This window comes from Rhinatrema bivittatum, chromosome 4 (assembly GCF_901001135.1).
Source record: "Rhinatrema bivittatum chromosome 4, aRhiBiv1.1, whole genome shotgun sequence".
NCBI classification, from domain to species: Eukaryota; Metazoa; Chordata; class Amphibia; order Gymnophiona; family Rhinatrematidae; genus Rhinatrema; species Rhinatrema bivittatum.
The window spans coordinates 276,606,795-276,627,224 of record NC_042618.1 but is presented as its reverse complement, the minus strand read 5'-3'; the positions used below and the strand labels follow the sequence as shown (position 1 = coordinate 276,627,224).

Here is a 20,430-nt window from a genome sequence, read left to right as displayed (position 1 = left end):
CTGGAGGAGAACACTTTCTACTTTCAGTAGGAGAGGGAGGTGAAGGTAAGTCATCGGTGTCTGTGGAAGTATCATCACCCCAGGTGTCATAAGGATCAGCAGGCTGACCTGTAGGACGAGAAGGGGGTTGGATACCCGAAGGGCCCGGCTGAGGCTCTGAGAAAATCAGAGAAATCACCGGGGGCACCTTGGACGCCCTGGGGGATATCGGTGCCGGCATCGAAGGCATCAATGGCGCCGATGTGCGTATCGCCCCCGATGAATGTATCGGTGGAGAGGGACGACATGGCATCGATGGCTGAGGCAAAACCCCCGAAGGAGGAATGTGGAACGGTGTTTCTCCTCCCGATGAAGCTGTCAACGGGGAGCACACCGGAGCCATCGGAGTCCCGGGAATCACCAGTGGAAGGACGGTCATGAGCGCCTCCATCCGGGATAGTAGTGGTGCCAGCGCTGCTGGAATTGGGTCGGTAACTGGTTCCACTCTCGGTGCCGGTGTCGATGCCGGAGGAACCTGGAGTCGTTGCATCGCCTTGTTGATGGCCTCCTGGACTAGCTGGTCCAGTTCTTCCCGGAGACCTGGGGCAAGCAGCCCCAGCTCCGTGACGGAAGAGGGAGGCTGAGGCACAGTCGGAGGGCCAACCTTTACAGGCGGAATCGCGACTCCCAAACCCCGATCGGGTGAGGGTGGCCTCGATGTCCCAGTCACAGGAATGATCTGTGCCATTCCTGGACGGGGCTTCTTCGATGGTGGCTCGGACGGTGGTGAGGTCGATGATTTAGCTCCCTCAACGGTCCGAGACTTATTGATGCCGATGGCGATGTTTCTCCCTACGATCCCCTCGATCTTGAGGGGGAGAGCCGAGTTGATGGCCGTGAAGACATCGATGGCGGGCGGTCACCGGACGGTGGTCGATGCTGGTGCGACTTCGACGGTGCTGGTTCCGATGACGTCGATGCGATGGACGGCGTCGGGGTGTGAGCACAGGAAAGGAGTCCCATCTTCTCCATTCTGGCTTTGCGACCGTTTGGTGTCATGAGGGCACATTTGGTGCAAGTCAGGACATCATGCTCACGGCCTAAACACATTACACAGACTCCATGAGGGTCTGTGATAGACATGGTGCGAGTACATTCCAGGGACCGAAGAAACCCCGACGCCATGGCCATAGAAAAAATCGAGCCGCGGTACGGTCGACAGCCAGTAGGCCGCGAGGGCCAAACTCGATGGTAATTGATGAAAAATGGTGAAAAACTTACCCGAGTACCGCGGCCTGAGAAAAGTTAGAGGAGGGACCCCTGTGAGGCAGTTTAAATTTAATTAACTCCATGAGGAAAATTCCTGTCAGGAATCTCTTCAGAGCTCCTAAACCGTGAGGCTAGCAAGGTTATGGAAACTTTGACAGAAGTTTTCCGTGATTGGGCTCCATCCTGATGATGTCACCCATATGTGAGGACTACCATCCTGCTTGTCCTGTGAGAATCTAATTTCCCTGTTTTGCAAGTATCCTTGAAAGACACTGTCCTCTGAACCATGTGCTTTTCCCAGGTCTAATTTAAAAGCTTCTCTATCTCCTTTTTAAAATGATAGCACCAAAAGCCCTGGTTAAGGTGAAGTGCATCCTATCAGAATAAGCTCCTCCTTCCACAGTACCTAAAAAATATAAATTCCTCTTTCCTGCTGTCATGGATTTGCCTGCCATGCAGCTTCTCCGTGCCCTGGTCTTGCCTGCTATGACTCCTCCTCATCTGCAGAGGCCTTCAGTGAGCCTTACCACCAGCCTTCTTAAGCTCCTCCAGAATCATAAGAACATAAAAACATAAGATATGCCATACTGGGTCAGACCAAGGGTCCATCAGTGGCCAATCCAAGTCACAAGTACCTGGCAAATACCCAAACATTAAATAAATCTGACGCTACTATTGCTTAGGGATGTGAATTGTTTTTTGACGATATAAAAAAATCGTCAGATATTTTTTAAATCGTCAAAAATCGTTAAGAGTCGCGATACAATAGAAATTCCCCCAATTTATCGTGAAAAATCGTAAATCGAGGGAGGGCGGGGAAAACCGGCACACCAAAACAACCCCTAAACCCACCCTGACCCTATAAAACAAATCCCTTACCTTCCCCCACCCTCCCGAAACCCCCCAAAACTTTTTACTAGTACCTGGTGGTCCAGTGGGGTGCGGGGACCGATCTCCCACTCTCGGTCCATCGGCGCCATTTTGGCTGCCACTCAAAAATGGCACTGATGGCCCGCTAAAAAAACCCCCACCTGACCCTTTAAAAACGACCCTTTAGCTTCCCCCCACCCTCCCGATCCCCCCAAAACATTTTAAAATTACCTGGTGGTCTAGTGGTGGTCCCGGGAGCGATCTCCCATTTTCAGGCCGTCGGCTGCCACTCATAAAGATGGCGCCGATGGCCCTCTGCCCTTACCATATGACAGGGTATCCGTGCCATTGGCCGGCCCCTGTCACATGGTAGGAGCACTGGATGGCCCGCGCCATTTTTAAAGATGGCACCGGCCATCCAGTGCTCCCTCCATGTGACAGGGGCCGGCCAATGGCACGGATACCCTGTCACATGGTAAGGGCAAAGGCCATCGGCGCCATTTTTATTAGTGGCAGCCGACGGCCCGAGAGCGGGAGATCACTCCCGGGATCCCCACTGGACCACCAGGTACCTGTAAAATGTTTTGGGGGGGTCAGGAGGGTGGGGGAAGCTAAGGGATTAATTTTAAAGGGTCGGGGTAGGTTTTTTGTTTATCGGCTCGGGTGCAGCCGATAAACAAAACCGCGATCGGGCCAGACGAAAAAAAAAACCACGATGTGAATCGGAACCGGAATCCGAACCGATTCCAGTTCCGATTCACATCTCTAGTATATATTGTATGATTATACTTTATGTTTAGGGCCATATACTTCAGGAAACAAATTGATAGGGATGTGCATTCATTTTCAGTGAATGTGCAATCCACAATGCATAAGTCCCTGTTCGTTTGATTTGTGGGTTAGTGAAATGCATGGTGGTCCCCCATGAATGAAACATAACATATATTACTTTCATTCTTTAGGTTTGCAGTGATTTCTTAGCGACCATTTGAAATAGGAGAAGGCCATCTGGGAGTACCAATAGCAAAAACCAGCCCTTTCCTATGAGTCATATGTGACCTCACAGCCTGTCATAGAGTGAGTTGGACAGGTTGGCAAGGAGACGAGAATGCAACCTATCAGAGCTAAGCATTTTTCTAATGCAGCCAATCGCCGCTCTCACTCAGTGCTCTGTGATACTGTTCCTGATGACGCTGTACTATTTATACCTTAAGCATGTGGTATGCCACGCTTTATCTTTTCGGGTGTTGTCCGGGGAGGTGGCTTTACTCAGAGCTAGTCTGAGTGTCTCAAATCTGTATTCAATTGCTAGCTACTTTGATAGAATTTTCCATTGAAAAAGATATTTGTTCGTTTTTGCTGCTGTGCCAGCCAGGCTTTTTTGACTGCACTTATTTTATTGAACTCAGACTGTCTCTCTGTCTTTCTCATTGAGACAAGCCGCCAGCAGTGGCATTTTGCTGCGGATCTTTTGGGGTTAAAATTTTGTTGTGTGCACATACAGCAGTCTCAGTTGTAGTGTACATCAATGCACTGCACTGCGTCTGTGGGTAGTTTTCCAGACTCACATATATTGGTACAGAGGTGTTCATTCACCAATAAAGAAATAATTATTTTAATTGAAATCCCTAGTAGGCAGTGACATTTAAATCCATAATGTCAGGGAAAGGTACACGAGTGATTGGGACTGGCAGAGGAGGCACTTCAAAAGGCAGTGCCAGTCCCCCATTAAAGTTAAAAAGGGAGCTATTCCAATCTAAAATCTCTGGAGGGGCAGGCAGTTCCATCCGGAAAAAAATGAAATTTAAAGATGATGCACCACCACCACCTGTTTGTGACCCTGTAGTTTTGGAGGTGAGGGAAGGGGAGGCTGAGTCATGCAAGATAAAAGGGCGAGACCCAAAAGTAGCAGTGCGACAGCAGACTCTACTTAGCGCTGAAAATGTAGCACAGGCACTGTTTCCTTCTGATTCTGATGAAGAATCATCTTGTGTGGGATTCTCATCATCAGAAATGGAAGAAGTAATAGCTGAAGAAGATTTAGGAGGATTAGTTTTGTCTTAGCCTCCACTTCATTGCTGCAGGGGAGAGATGAAACTGATAATGATGAGGAGGATAAGCAGTCAGCGCAGGCATAGAGTGTGTCTGATGCCTCTGGCATTGCTTCTCAGGGTGCACCCACTACTTCAACTGCAGTGCCAGCATCCACCCCGAAGGCTATAGAAAAGGGATCACGAAAGAAATCTGAGATCTGGAGCCACTTTAAAGTGAGGGAGGACCTGCTTTTGCTCAGTGTAATTACTGTGCCAGGGCTATTAGCAGAGGCAAGCAAATGGGACATCTAACTAATTTTGGCATGATGCATAATGGGGCGGATTTTAAAAGGAGCGCGAATAGCCTACTTTTGTTCGCGCTCCAGGTGCAAACAAAAGTACGCTGGATTTTAGTAGATACGCGCGGAGCCGCGCGTATCTGCTAAAAACCTGGATCGGCGTGCGCAAGGCTATGGATTTTGTATAGCCGGCGCGCACCGAGCCGCGCAGCATACCCCCGTTCCCTCCAAGGCCGCTCCGAAATCGGAGCGGCCTCGGAGGGAACTTTCCTTTGCCCTCCCCTCACCTTCCCCTCCCTCCCCTAAATAACCCACCCACCCGGCCCTGTCTAAACCCCCCCCCTTACCTTTGTCGGGGGATTTACGCCTCCCGGAGGGAGGCGTAAATCCCCGCGCGTCAGCGGGCCTCCTGCGCGCCGGGACGCGACCTGGGGGCGGGTCCGGAGGGCGCGGCCATGCCCCCGGGCCGCCCCGGGCCGTAGCCACGCCCCCAGGCCCGCCCCCGGAACGCTCCCGACACGCCCCGAAAACGCTGCGCGGTTCGGGCCCGCCCCCGACACGCCCCCCGACACACCCCCTCCGAAAACCCTGGGACTTACGCGAGTCCCGGGGCTCTGCGCGCGCCGGTAGGCCTATGTAAAATAGGCTTACCGGCGCGCAGGGCCCTGCTCGCGTAAATCCGCCCGGTTTTGGGCGGATTTACGTGAGCAGGGCTCTGAAAATCCGCCCCAATATGCAGAAGCAACACCCAACAGTACTAGAGATGTGAATCGTGTCCTCGATCGTCTTAACGATCGATTTCGGCTGGGAGGGGGGGAGGGAATCGTATTGTTGCCGTGTTGGGTGTGTAAACTATCGTGAAAAATCGTTAAAATCGTGAGCCGGCACACTAAACCCCCCTAAAACCCCCCCGACCCTTTAAATTAAATCCCCACCCTCCCAAACCCCCCCCCAAATGCTTTAAATTACCTGGGGATCCGGCGGTGGTCCAGAACGGCGGTGGTCCGGAACGGCCCCTCAATAGGATCGTGTTGTCTTCAGCCGGCGCCATTTTTCAAAATGGCGGCGGCCATAGACCAAAACGGTTCGACGGAGGAGGTCGTTCCGGACCCCCGCTGGACTTTTGGCAAGTCTTGTGGGGGTCAGGAGGCCCCCCAAGCTGGCCAAAATTTTCCTGGGAGTCCAGCGGGGTTCCGGGAGTGATTTCTTGCCGCAAATCGTTTTCGTACGGAAATGGCACCGGCAGGAGATCGACTGCAGGAGGTCGTTCAGCGGGGGTTCCGGACCGCCGCTGAACGACCTCCTGCAGTCGATCTCCTGCCGGCGCCATTTTCCATACGAAAACGATTCGCGGCAAGAAATCGCTCCCGGAACCCCGCTGGACTCCCAGGAAAATTTTGGCCAGCTTGGGGGGGCCTCCTGACCCCCACAAGACTTGGCAAAAGTCCAGCGGGGGTCCGGAACGACCTCCTCCGTCGAATCGTTTTGGTCTATGGCCGCCGCCATTTTGAAAAATGGCGCCGGCTGAAGACAACACGATCCTATTGAGGGGGCCGTTCCGGACCGCCGCCGTTCTGGACCACCGCCGGATCCCCAGGTAATTTAAAGCATTTGGGGGGGGTTCGGGAGGGTGGGGGATTTAATTTAAAGGGTAGGGGGTGGGTTTTATGGGGTTTTAGTGTGCCGGTTTTCCTGCCCTCCCCCTTCCCCCGATTTACGATTTTTTAACGATAAATCGGGGGAATTGGTATTGTATCGTGGCCCTAACGATTTTTTGACGATTTAAAATATATCGGACGATATTTTAAATCGTCAAAAAACGATTCACATCCCTAAACAGTACTGCCATCTGAGGGACCCCCTTCTTCCAGGCAGCATAGTGGTTGGAAAGGAGCAGAGTCACCCCATTCCCTCAGCCCCTTCTAGCAGTCAGGTGGCAGGCCAGCAGCCCCCTGCCATGTGTCAGAAGTGACAACACACAATGGAGGAAATGGGGTAGTGTTCAGTATTGCTATCCTGGGGAAGGAGGCAGGCAGTCTAAAAAGTTGTAACCAGGAGCATCAGGGAAATGATTGCCCTTGATGACCAGCTCTTGCAGGTAGTGGAGAATTTGTTCAAGCATTTGCTGAACAAAAGAACATAAGAAATTGCCATGCTGGGTCAGACCAAGGGTCCATCAAGCCCAGCATCCAACAGAGGCCAAACCAGGCCACAAGAACCTGGCAATTACCCAAACACCAAGAAGATCCCATGCTACTGATGCAATTAATAGTAGTGGCAATTCCCTAAGTAAACTTGATTAATAGCCGTTAATGGACTTCTCCTTCAAGAACTTATCCAAACCTTTTTTGAACCCAGCTACACTAACTGCACTAACCACATCCTCTGGCAACAAATTCCAGAACGTTATTGTGCGTTGAGTGAAAGAATTTTCTTCGATTAGTCTTAAATGTGCTACTTGCTAACTTCATGGAATGCCCCCTAGTCCTTCTATTATTCGAAAGTGTAAATAATTGATTCACATCTACTCATTCAAGACCTCTCATGATCTTAAAGACTTCTATCATATCCCCCCCTCAGCCGTTTCTTCTTCAAGCTGAACACCCCTAGCCTCTTCAGCATTTCCTCATAGGGAAGCTGTTCCATCTCCTTTATCATTTTGGTTGCCCTTCTTTTAGTTCCAAATTAGAAAGTCCCCTCCAGAACCACATTTAGCAGAAAAGTCATCCCAAGCCTATGCAACCAGTGTTGCAGTTGCATCCAAGCGCTGCTAGCTAAGGCAGAGGGGAGCATTTCACCTGCGATATCATCTGGACAGCCATGAATGCTGCATACTCTTACCTCTCCCTGGCAGCTCACTGGTGGGACCTGGCTGGGGCAGGCAGCAGCTCTAGTAGTGAACAAGTATAAGGGTGGAGGTGGGCTTTACTGTACACCCACCTGATGGTCAGGGCCTATACCTCAGCCAATATTCTAGCATGCATCAGACAGATGCTGGCGGGCTGGCAGTTACACCAGCGAGACAGGAATTTTCAGGCAGGGTTCTTTGTCGCAGACAGTGGTGCAAACATGGTAAAGGCAATATGATGGGCGCTTTCAGAACATCCGATGTTTTGCACACACTCTGTACCTGGTAGTGAAGTCAGCTCTGGGGTTGGAGTCCAAGCACCAAGAGAATGAATACCTGCACGACTTAATACCCAAGTGCAGGAACATAGCAGCACACTTCCACAGAAGTGTGAAGGCGGAGCAGGCTCTCTGTCAAAAGCAGACTGATTTAGAGATGCCTCACAAGCGTCTCATTCAAGACATTGCCACCCGGTGGAATTCTACCTATATGATGCTGCAGAGGTTAGTGGAGCAGCAGACACTCCTTCATGAACTTTCTGTGGGAATGGACATAGGTGTGCAGAGTCACCTAGGGCATCATGATTGGTTAGTCATGAGTCAGCTGGTAAAAATCCTGCAGCCCTTCAAGGATGCCACTGAGGAGCTGAGCTCCAGAAGTGCCACCTTGGCTGACATCATCCCTATAGTTAATTTTCTGGAGGAAAATTTGGAGGGCTTTAAACACGAAGAGAGAATGACAGCAGAGGTGCTGCATTCTCTGGACGTTTTACAGAAGCAGGTACAAGATAGATTAAGACCTTTAACAAAAGACCACACATACATGCTCGCCACAGTCTGTGATCCCCGTTTGAAAGGGAAACTCGCCCTACAGTCTGATTGTCTCACATTTGTGAAGGACCTGCTGTTAGTAAAAGTCCGTGAACAGGAGCACCATAGGCAAAGACAGATTAGGCATGAAGCAGAGGAGGAAACAGTGGGCACTTCAGAGAGTAGTGCAAGCCCAAGCAGGAGCAGCACTCTGACAGCGACAACTAGTACTTCCTCCTCAACTTCAGTATTCCAAAGCCATGTTGCCCCTAAAAAAGCATCTGTTCTGGAACAGGCTAGAATGAAAGAAGCTGGCAAGAAGGACTCTCAGCCCACCCAAGCAAAGGAGACACCAGAACACATGTTAGTTACACGGTATCTCACAGAGCCGATAGAGGACATGCAGACAGATCTGCTGGCATATTGGGCACACAAGTCCACTGTCTGGCCACACCTAGACAAAGTGGCTCAGCGATATCTGTCATGTCCACAAACCAGTGTTCCCAGTGAACGTGTCTTTTCAATGACAGGGGATATCATGAGCCCTCATCGCTCAAGGCTGGCAGCAGAGTTGATGGAACTGCTAGTGTTTTTGCTTGGGTTTCCAGATTTTCCCTGTGAATGGCAAGATGAATAAAAGCAATTTAAAGCCTTGCAGCAGCTCAAACTGCCTAATATGCTCCAGATAAAATCAGCACATGTACCTGACCTCAACCGCTGTGCCAGTGGGTCCACTGTCCAGCCCTTACGTCACTACAAGGGCCTGACCTCAAATGCTGTGCCTGCCCGTCCAGCTTAGAGCTTGGATATTTCATATGCTCAACAGTTTTCATGACCTTCATAATATGGGCCATTTTCCCTAAATCTTTCTTAGGTGCCAACATTAATATTTCTAGTACTATAGAAAACTGGTTGTAGTTGTACTCTACTTCATCCTCTGTCTTCCCATAGTTTACAGAGGCACTGTAGGGTACAAAGTCAACATAGGTTGATACTGTAGATTTGGACTTGAGTAGCAGTTTTCTTATTTCTGAGAGCTCTTCAAGTTCCTTTGTCATTACCTGAATGCATAAACACTTAATAGCTTCTGGGTATTCACTAGATGCCAACAGAACCACCACACTTTCGGGGCAAACCCATTCCAGGGAGCCCTTTCCTGCGCAAAGGAAAGGGAACTCTCCCCGGGTGTAGCCAGCCTATCTCTTAGTGCCCGCCAACTCATGTTGAACTCATATTGAACCAGAACCGCTGTTCACATTGAAATCTCCTCCATGTCGACTTACCACACTTTGAAAGCTCATGCTCCACTCTAGGAGCCAACCCATTCTAGGGAGCCCTTTCCTGCACAAAGGAAAGGGAACTCTCCCCGCGGCCAGCCTGTCTTGCCCCTGTCAAAACCACAGGGACCTGACTACCTCAGCTCTGCCAGCCTGTCTTGCCCCTATCAACTTTCTGCCACTCTGCCTTGCTGCCATACACCATATGACTCACTCTACTCCTTGTGGTGTTCTTGCCAATATCATGGTTTCTCAGTGTGTTGGTGCTAGTCTTTCTGCTGCTCGGCCGGCCAGCTCATCTTCGATGCATTCAGACAACTCTTGCTTGAAGATGGCGGTTAAGCTATGGAGCTCAGATGCCAGCATGCGGAAATGAACTGCATATTTTCCTACAGACCAGGAGCTTTGTTGGATCTGGAGAAGCTCCGTCTCCATGAAAGATGCATGACTAGGTACAACAATTATGATGAGAAATCCTCACAATATGTTCCTCACATCACCTAGGAGTTGATCATCTTTCCCAGAGGGGCGAAGGGGTGAAGCTCAGGCTGACTGAGAACTCCCCAATAGAGACAGGATGAAGGTAACCTTGATTCAGTCGGATGGTGCTTGCAATTCAAACTGCATCCGGCATTGGTTCAAGAAGTCTCTACACTTTGTGAGATTCTCATCATACCTCAGATGAGGAGGCAGATGAAGCATGAGAGTAGCAGGCCATGCAGGGGGTGCCAGAGTAGGTGCTGTGGGAACTGGAAGAGAAGGCAGATGTTATAAAATCAATGGGCCGTATGCACATGTGCGCCGGATTTTGTAATCTGCCCGCGGAAGGGGGGTGGGAGGATTTTTGCAAACCTTGCACGGCGACACATTTTGGCCTTCCCCAGTTCCCTCCTAGACCGCTCTAATTAAGGAGCGGAATGGGAGGGAACTTCCCAAACCCCCCCCCAACCTCTCTTTCCAACCCCTAAATCTATTTTTTTTTTTTTTTTTACTTTTGCATGCACCGGCAGCCAGCTGGCATGCGAGCCTCTGGGACAGTGAGCAATGGCACTGACCCGGCCCGCCCCTTCCAGGAGGTCTGGCACTTGAGTGCGTACAGGCCTTTACGCGCATGGCCAGGCCTCTTGGAAGATTCGCCTGGAGGGCGTAACGCTCGGCCACGTACGCAAAGGCTGGAGTTTACATACGCCGGGCATTTAAAATCTGCCCAAACGTATTTGGTAAAGTATGCTACAAGTCCAAAAGATTTTTGTGTGTCAGATGCAAACTCTGCATTTTCTTTGTTTTTGGGGATTATAATGGGACTGGGAGGTGTCCAGACCTTGATGTAATGTTCAATCTAGAGGTTTGAGTTCTCCTTCCTGTGCCATTTGCAGAGGATGTCAGTGGTCCTGATGCTCTGGCACCTTCAGATGACATGGGGGCAAACTTAGCAACTAGATGGCAAACAGCAGTGCAGATGCGGAGAAGACATGCATTCCTCAGGAACAGACAGGGGTTCTTAATCAAGCCTTGAGAGCAGAGTGTTTACTCCGGTGTAGTTGTGGACCCTGGATTGTAGTGAGAGCTGACTCCACCCACAGGGAGAAGCCCTGTGGGGACTCACTATGATAGGCATAGCCTCAGCAGAGATGGACACAGATGTGAGAGACTTTATTATACTGGAATCATGGGTGGCATCCACAGTGTGGGGAGAAGACACAGACCAGAGTAGTAAGGCTGCTCAATGAAGATATCCCTGGTAGTGGCCCGCAGAGTGGGGTACACCAGGAAACTCCTCTCTTGATGACACCCATCGGGGTAGATCCGGTAGTGGCCTGCAGCGTGGGGTATGCCAAGGATCAGCGAGTAATAGTTCAGAGAGGTGCAGGAGATCTGCAGAGCGAAGTAGATGATGGAACTTACTCCGTAGTGTAGGAAGGTAGTTGGGATGAGCACGGTAGTGGCCCGAGGGATGGGGTAAACCTGAGGTTCCATTAGCAAGATGGTGGAAGTGATAGTAGCCCTCACAAGGCTGAACTGGTAGGATCTCGAATAAGGATAACAGGAATCTCCAGGCAGGAAGGCCCTCCGAGGAGTGGATAGCCAGAACGTAACAAGGCCCCCGAGGAGCGGGTACCTAAGGTGTCTATGTCCAGAGTTCAGGAAGCAGTTCAAGTAGTGAAGCGAAGCATCCCCGAATGGTGTGGAATAAGCAGGAAGGAAGTCCTTGCTAACTAGGTAGCATAGGCTGGCTGGGTTAAATACTACTGGCAGGTGACATCATGCGGAGGGGATGCCCCCGAGGTTCCCATCATGACGTGAATAAGAGAGGGACTGGTGCGCACTTGCCTTAGGTAATCCTCGATTCAAGATGGCAGACGGGATTCCCCCACGTCGTCCCAGGGACGCCGAGGAAGGCGGTGTTTGCAGGCTGAGGCCACCATGGCTCCGAGAATCGCTGATGCAGGGAAAAGAGGTGAGCAGCAAAGGTCGCAGCCGTCTGCAACCGACGGGCGCAACACATAGAGAGGGCATATCAGTGTCCAGATGATGACAGAAGCTTTAGATCAACTTGAAAGCAAGAAGGATGTTTCAAGTGATGCAGTACAGTCTTCCTCAGCTTCAGTTTTGGCAATGAAGGGGGAAATGTAGCTTCCAGGTTGTGCTGGTAAGATCCAAGATGGGAAGTTATTATAGCCATGGAGAATTCCTTATCAACAGACTTGTGCTATTTCTGAGAAATTGGAAGATTCCTTGATAAATGTTAAGGCCCCAAAGACTGAAATTATTAAAAAACATGCTGACGTTAAAGTGAATAAACTTCAAGCAAATTAGACTTTTCTTATAAATAACAATATGGCTTTGCATAATATAATACAAAATTTGGAAACTGAATTCATATAAAACATGTGATTTCTGCACTTATTATTAGAGATATGCATTCATTTTTGCTGAATTGGAAAATTTCAATGAAATTGTCCATTTCGGCATGTTTCAGGGAGCCCAAAAAAGATCAGGATTTTCCTGTTTTTTTGCAAAAATTAGTTTTTCCGATTAGTGCGTACTAATGGGAGTCAGTGCGCGCTAACTCCCCGTTAGTGCGCACTAACAAACTAACAAAAAGTAACAAAATCTAACTGTTTTTGTTAGCGCGCACTAACGGGGAGTTAGCGCGCACTAACTAAAAATCGATTTTTCGCGAAAAAAAGACCCGAACCGAAAAAAAAGACATTTTCCATGGCAGCTGAAAAACGAAGAACGATATGAACACAAAAAACAATGCACATCTCTACTTATTATATGGTTCTTCAATGCTATTTGTAGAGGTCAATCACTGTATATCCCAGAATGGCAGTATCTTTAATGACTTGCTATGGTTAAAATCAAAGATCATATTAAATAAGGTGCATACACTTCACAACTTTGATTTTGTAATACATACCTGCACAGCTGGGAACAGAGGTATTATGCTTTTGTTGTGACTTGCCTTGCAGTATTGCAATTCCACAACTTAATGTATAACTATTTTCTGAATCTAAACAAAAAGAAACATATGAAACATTTATAGAAGCACCCCAATAAAAAACTACCCTGTACTGACAAATACAAGCTAAACTGCTTTCAATTTAATGACAGAATGTTGAGTGACTGTCAGATTCTAAAAAAGTTCAGTGAGATTTCTTTTTAAATATTTTTAGTATCTCTTTTGTACTGAATTTCAATATTTGAAAAATATTTTGTATACTTTTACACTACATTAATTTATATAACACCATTCTGGTTTAAAACAACCACTTAATGCAGTGAACAACAATAAAATATATGAACAATATTGATATCTAAATTCTATTTATTTAAAAGTTTTTTTATATACCGCTTGTACACAAATTAGTGGACTAGGCAGTTTACCGGCTAAAAAAACATACATAATTAATAAAACAGAATATTTCATAAAATTAAATAGGAACAAAATAAAATGATTAAAACAGAAGGAAAATACAATAAAAGGAAAGAATTAAGTTGCACACAAATATATAACAAATGACTAAAATTATCAAACTAAAAGGAGAACAGGAACATCAATCTGGGTTACTGAGTCTAAAAACACAGGTGCATGAGTAGGTTTTTAATTTTTTCTTGAAATCTTTCAGATTTGTTATGACTCTAGGTGAGGTTGGAATGGAATTCCATAACAGATGACCAGCACGTTTCCTCGTGATCTCCAATCTGGCAGTTTTTATCGTAGGAACCTGTTGCGATCCCGGTCGCTAGACTAGCAGCCAGGTTCTTACCTGCTGCCTTGTGAGAGGGGACCTTTTAACGGTCCAACCACGGGGAGCTCCAGCCCGCCCCCTTTGGTGATGTTAGATGCCAGCGACTACTTAAGGCCAGCGTCTACCCTGTGGAGGTTGCTTAGCAACAAAGTTACTGCTGTTACTGTTGTTTCTTTTCTGCTGTTCCAGTTCCTGCTGATCCTGATTCTGCTGATCCAGATCCTACTGATCCTGACCTTAATCCTGGTCTTGCCGCTCCTGATCCTGATCCTGCTGTTCCAGATCCCACTCCGCTTCAGGATTTCTCTCGGTTAGTTCTTTAGTTTCTGACTTTGGCTCTGTCACCGATTCTCCGTGTCTGCCGCCTGCCTTGACCCTTGGCTTGTCGTCTCGTCTCGTTCCTTCTCCTAAGTCCCAGCAGTCCGAGTCCTCACAAGCTCCTCTCGGGAGGGGGGGGGGGGGGGAATCTTGGGCTTCCAGGGTGAAGACTTCACTTTCATCTCTGTCTTGGTTCTGCCCCCCGGCCTGCACCATCTCCAAGGAATTTCCTCTTCCCATCTGTGCACTCCGCCAGGCTGGCCCAAGGGTCCACCATTCTGTTCGCAACAGTTTGCTAAGCCATGGACCCGGCAGACATCTCCGGACTGCAAGCCATTCCCGGGATGGTCCAATGACTGCAGCAGCAGCAACATTGTCTTGACGTCCTGGCTGTCACCGTCGAGCGATTGTCAAATCGGCTGGATGCCACTCCACCAGAGCCACCACCGGTACCTCCTCTGGTTCCCACAGTAAGCTTATCTGCATCCACTCAGCTTCCTGCTCCCTCCCGCTATGCAGGTGAAGCCAAGGGTTGCCAAGGATTCCTGAACCAGTGTTACATTAGGTTCTCGCTACTTCCGGGTCAGTTCCCGTCAGATTCAGTGAAGGTTGCCTACATCTTGTCGCTACTGGAAGGGAAGGCATTGAATTGGGCTTCACCGATGTGGGAGCGCCAGGATCCTTTGTTGAGCAATCTGCAGCAGTTTGTTCGCAACTTCAAACAAGCCTTTGACGAACCCGCACGTCTGCCTACAGCTACGTCAGAGCTGTTACAGCTAAGACAGGGATCTCGTTCCCTGGCAGACTATGCTATTGAGTTTCGTACTCTCGCAATGGAGGTAGGTTGGCGCGATGACAGCTTGCAGGGAATCTTTTTGGAAGGTTTGTCTGGTCGCATCAAGGATGAGTTGGCCGCCAGAGACATTCCTGATAATCTCAACGATGTAATTGATTTAGCCGGTCAGACAGACTGACACCTCAAGCAAAGGGCCAAGGAGGGCCATTCTTTATGCCGGTCCATATCTTTAGCACCAGTCTTCGCTAGACCCGTGATGACGCCTTCAAGTCACGGGACGGCACAATCAGAGCCATCAGCTGAAGGACCTATGCAGTTAGGTCGCACACCGTTGACTGCTGAGAGGCGAAGATGCCGCACACTGGGATTGTGTCTATACTGTGGCAACAAGGGCCACTTTCTAGCCCAGTGCAAGGAGCGGCTGGAAAACGCCAAAGCCTAGGCAGTACAGAGGAGCTACTCCTAGGTTGTGTTAATTCTGCTCCTCAATGTACTGTACCAGTGACTCTAGAATACCCAGGAGGGTCCTTTCACACTCTCGCCTTCATAGACTCTAGAGTGGGTGGAAACTTCATTTTATCGGATTTGGTGCAACAACTGCGTTTGCCTACTGTTCCTCGAAGTTCCCCGCTATGCATCACTTCTATCCGAGGTACAGTCCTTCCTGGGAGTATTTCTGACTCTACGGTTCCTCTGACTCTTCGGACCGGAGCACTGCATTCGGAAGAGATATCTTTTTTGATTTTGGAGAAAGCTGTGCATCCGGTGGTACTGGGGTTGCCGTGGTTACAGAAGTACTCTCCCATAATTCATTGGGACTCCTTACAAATAGCTCAGTAGAGCCCCTTTTGTTTTTCCAATTGTCTCAGGTGCCGAGGCCTTCTGTCATGCACATGCTAAGTACTTCTGTATTGCCTCCTACACCTTACATGGACTTTGCAGAGGTTTTTAAAAAAAAAAAAAAAAGCAGAGATTTTGCCATGTCATCGCCCTTTTGACTGCGCCATAGACTTATTGCCCCGGCACCACACCACCGCGTGGTAGAGTGTATCCTTTTTCTCTGCCAGAGTCACGCGCAATGTCTGAATACATCACTGAAAACCTCGCTAAGGGATTTATCTGCCCTTCTCGATCACCAGCCGGAGTGGGGTTTTTCTTCGTGGGGAAGAAGGATGGTACACTTAGACCTTGTATAGATTACAGAGGCTTCAACGCCATTACAAAGCAAGATCGGTACCCCCTTCCTTTAATTCCAGAACTCTTGGACAGACTGCAGGGGGCAAAGATCTTTACAAAGCTTGATCTGCAGGGAGCATACAATTTAGTTCGCATCCATCCTGGAGACGAATGGAAGACTGCCTTTAATACAAGAGATAGGCATTATGAATACCTAGTAATGCCTTTTGGCTTGTGTAATGTTCCAGCAGTCTTCCAAAATCATATGAATGAGGTGTTGAGAGAGATGCTGCACTCTTACGTCATAGTGTATTTGGATGACATCTTAATTTATTCCCAAGATCTGAAGTCCTACCGCCAACATGTTAGACAAATGTTGCAAGTCTTGAAAGACAATCACCTGTATGCCAAACTCGAGAAATATATGTTCGAATGTCAGTCGCTTCCCTTCTTGGGGTACATCGTGTCATCTATCGGTTTTCAAATGGATCCAGAGAAAGTATCAGCAATCACAAACTGGCCCCGACCCTTGGGGGTGAAAGCCTTGCAGTGTTTCCTCGGATTCGCGAACTTCTACGGACATTTTATTCCTAATTACTCTTTGAGAGTTGCACCCCTCACTGCACTGACTTGTAAAGGGGCAGATGTCAAGGAATGGTCCGAAACAGCTTGTCAAGCCTTTGAGGATTTAAAACAGGCATTCCTGATGCACACTTGTTTGTATCATCTGGATCCGCAACGTCCTTTTATTGTAGAGGTAGATGCGTCCAGCATTTCAGTAGGAGCGATACTCAGTCAGCACTCAGACACAGGCAAGTTGCTTCCATGCTCCTATTTCTCCAAAAAATTTTCACCGGCCGAGTGTAACTACAGTATAGGGAACAAGGAGCTTTTGGCAATTGTTGGCCTTTGAGGAATGGAGGCAATGGCTAGAAGGTGCAATTCATCCTGTCACACTCTACACTGATCATAAAAACTTGGAATTCTTGTACCAAGCACAGAGGCTGAACCCCAGACAAGCCAGGTGGTCTCTTTTTTTTTTAACCGTTTTGATTTTACCCTTCACTACCGGCCAGCATCCAAAAATATCCGTGCGGATGCCTTGTCCCGTACTACTGAGTTAGAGTTACAATACATCCTGGATCCCACTAAGATCAACCTGGCCGCTGTGATTGTGAGTTCTCTGGGGAAGACAGTAGTTCCCAAGCGTCTCCAGACAAGGGTCTTGAGCTGGGCCCATGATTCCCTGACTGGAGGCCACGCTGGTCGAGACAGGACTTTGGATTTATTGAACCGCTATTACTGGTGGCCAAACCTAAGACAAGATGTACGTACTTATGTGAGTTCCTGTCCTACTTGTGCTAGACAAAAACCTTGAATTGGTCACCCTTGGGGGCTATTGCAACCACTGCCTGTTCCAACTGAACCGTGGAGTCATATAGCTACAGATTTTGTAGTAGATTTGCCTTCGTCTAATGGGAAAACCGTCATTTGGGTCACGGAGGACCGTTTTTCCAAAACAGCTCATTTTGTGCCGTTGACCAAGCTGCCGTCTACACCAGAGTTAGCATTGCTATTTGCACAGCACATCTTTCGCATTCACGGACTTCCGCAGGACATCGTTTCTGACCAGGGCCCACAATTTACAGCCCGCTATTGGAAAGATCTGTGCAAGAAGTTTGAGGTACAACTCAGTTTCTCCACCACATTTCATCCCCAAAGTAACGGACAGACAGAGCGCATGAATCGCTCCCTAAAGACTTTCCTTAGAGCTTTTGCCACCGACAAACAGAACAACTGGGTAGAGTTACTACCCTGGGCCGAGTTTTCCTACAATAACCAAATTCACTCGGCTACTGGAAGTTCGCCCTTTCAAGCAGTATATGGGAAGCAACTTAAACCACCACTACCCCTGTCTGTGTCGGTGCCTTCACCGGCAGCCCAATTGGCTGCCCAGCAGTTGCACAGACTTTGGAATTCCATTCAAGATAAACTCACCGCTTCAGCAAAAGCTGCTAAAAGGCATGCCGACCGGCATCGTCGACCAGCGCCAGTGTTCCTTCCGGGAGACAAAGTCTGGCTTAGCACCAAGAACATTCACCTCAAGTTGCCCTCTAAAAAACTGGCTCCTAATTTCTGCGGACCATTCCGAGATGCTGAGAGAGAGTTGGAATGGTTTCCTATCGTTTACGCCTGCCTACTGCGCTACGCATCCACAATGTATTTCACGTTTCTCTTCTTAAACCGGTAGTTCTTTCTCGATTTCATCAGAGATCTCCTGATACTACGGAGAACCCCGCTGCTGATGACCCTACATACCAAGTTCGAGAGATCCTTGATGTACGTTTCTTTAATCGTTGCTGGGAATACTTGTTAGCTTGGGAAGGCTGTGGTGAGGAGGAGAACACTGGGGAGCCCGCTCGCAACATCCTAGACAAATCTCTTCTGCATCAGTTTCACTTGGATCATCCTGGTAAACCGGGTCCTTTGAAGAGGGGGCGTAAGGGAGGGGGTACTGTTGCTTCTTAATAAATACTTCTCTTAAACCCCTCCTTAAGAAGCACAATTTAGACCCCAAAGATCCTGCTAACTTCCGCCCCATTTCGAACCTCCCTTTCTTAGCCAAATTAACAGAGAAACTGGTTAATACTCAGCTTTCAGAATATCTAGAAGAACACAATATCCTATACCCTTCCCAATATGGATTTTGCAAATCTCGCAGTACAGAAACACTCCTCATATCATTAACAGACCATATTATTATGGGACTAGACAAGGGTTACTCCTTTCTTCTAGTACTCCTAGACATCTCGGCGGCATTCGACACCGTCAACCACTCCATCCTCCTGAATCGCTTAGCAGACATAGGTATATCAGGATCAGCCCTCAGTTGGTTCACGTCTTTCCTCAGTAACAGAAGTTTCAAAGTTAAAATTAATAATAAAGAATCTTCTTCGACAAGGTCCTCACTTGGTGTACCTCAAGGATCCTCTTTATCACCCACCCTCTTCAACATCTACCTCCTCCCTCTCTGCCAGCTTCTAACAGACCTTAACCTAATACATTACCTATATGCAGACGATGTGCAGATTCTGATTCCAATAACAGAATCCATCGCAAAACTACTCACGCACTGGAACAACTGCCTAAAATCGATCACCAGCCTTCTCAACAGTCTTAATTTGGTACTTAACGCATCTAAGACCAAACTCCTCCTCATCTCCCCCAACCAAGACAACCCCCTCCCACAGACCAACTACAATACCCAGCTCACGCATACCCATGTAAGAGATCTCGGGGTTCTACTTGACAATCGCCTAAACCTAAAGAAAATGATCAACACTACTACCAAAGATTGTTTCTATAGACTTCAGGTTCTAAAAAGACTCAAACCCCTACTATTTTTCCAAGACTTCAGGACAGATCTACAAGCCTTCCTATTTGCCAAAATAGACTACTGCAGCGCCCTCCTCCTGGGTCTCCCTAGCTCTACTACCAAGCCCCTACAGTTGATACAGAACGCCGCAGCAAGAATCCTGACCAATACTAAGCATGGAGAACACATATCACCCATCCTCTGTAACTTACACTGGCTCCCTGTGAAATACAGAATCCTTCACAAATCACTCACCTTAATTCACAAATCCATCTACAATCACCTTTAGGGATGTGAATCGTTTTTTGACGATTTAAAATATCGTCCGATATATTTTAAATCGTCAAAAATCATTAGAGCCGCGATACAATAACAATTCCCCCGATTTATCGTCAAAAAATCGTAAATCGGGGGAAGGGGGAGGGCGTGAAAACCGGCACACTAAAACAACCCTAAAACCCACCCCGACCCTTTAAAATAAATCCCCAACCCTCCCGAACCCCCCCAGAATGCCTTAAATTACCTGGGGTCCAGAGGAAGGGTCCCGGTGTGATCTTTTACTCTCGGACCTCGGACCTCCGTGCGTTGTAGAAACAAAATGGCGCCGGCGCTACCTTTGACCTGTCATATGACAGGCCGGCGCCATTTTGTTTTTTTGTCCCCCAACGTCAGGAGCGTAGGAGATCGATCCCGGACCCCCGCTGGACCCCCAGGGACTTTTGGCCAGCTTGGGGGGGCCTCCTGACCCCCACAAGACTTGCCAAAAGTCCAGCAGGGGTCTGGACCGACCTCCTGCAGTCGAATCGTGTTGCCGAATGGCCGGCGCCATTTTGCGCAAAATGGCGCCGGCCATACGGCAACACAAATCGACTGCAGGAGGTCAGTCCAGACCCCTGCTGGACTTTTGGCAAGTCTTGTGGGGGTCAGGAGGCCCCCCCAAGCTGGCCAAAAGTCCCTGGGGGTCCAGCGGGGGTCCGGGAGCGATCTCCTACCGCGAATTGTTTTTCCGTACGGAAAAACAATTCGACTGCAGGAGGTCATTCCGGACCCCCGCTGGACTTTTGGCAAGTCTTGTGGGGGTCAGGAGGCCCCCCCAAGCTGGCCAAAAGTCCCTGGGGGTCCAG

The 20,430-nt window shown here is 48.6% G+C and overlaps 1 protein-coding gene across 1 annotated transcript in view; it reads right to left on the bottom strand.

Annotated features, from left to right (window-relative positions):
• The window catches only part of SCUBE1 (signal peptide, CUB domain and EGF like domain containing 1), a 1,434,630-nt gene that overhangs the window by 378,275 nt on the left and 1,035,925 nt on the right, over positions 1–20,430 (bottom strand). The window contains exon 13 of the mRNA XM_029600135.1: positions 12,809–12,901. Within this exon, the coding sequence (XP_029455995.1) occupies positions 12,809–12,901 (93 nt within the window). The remainder of the gene's footprint in view (positions 1–12,808; positions 12,902–20,430) is intronic.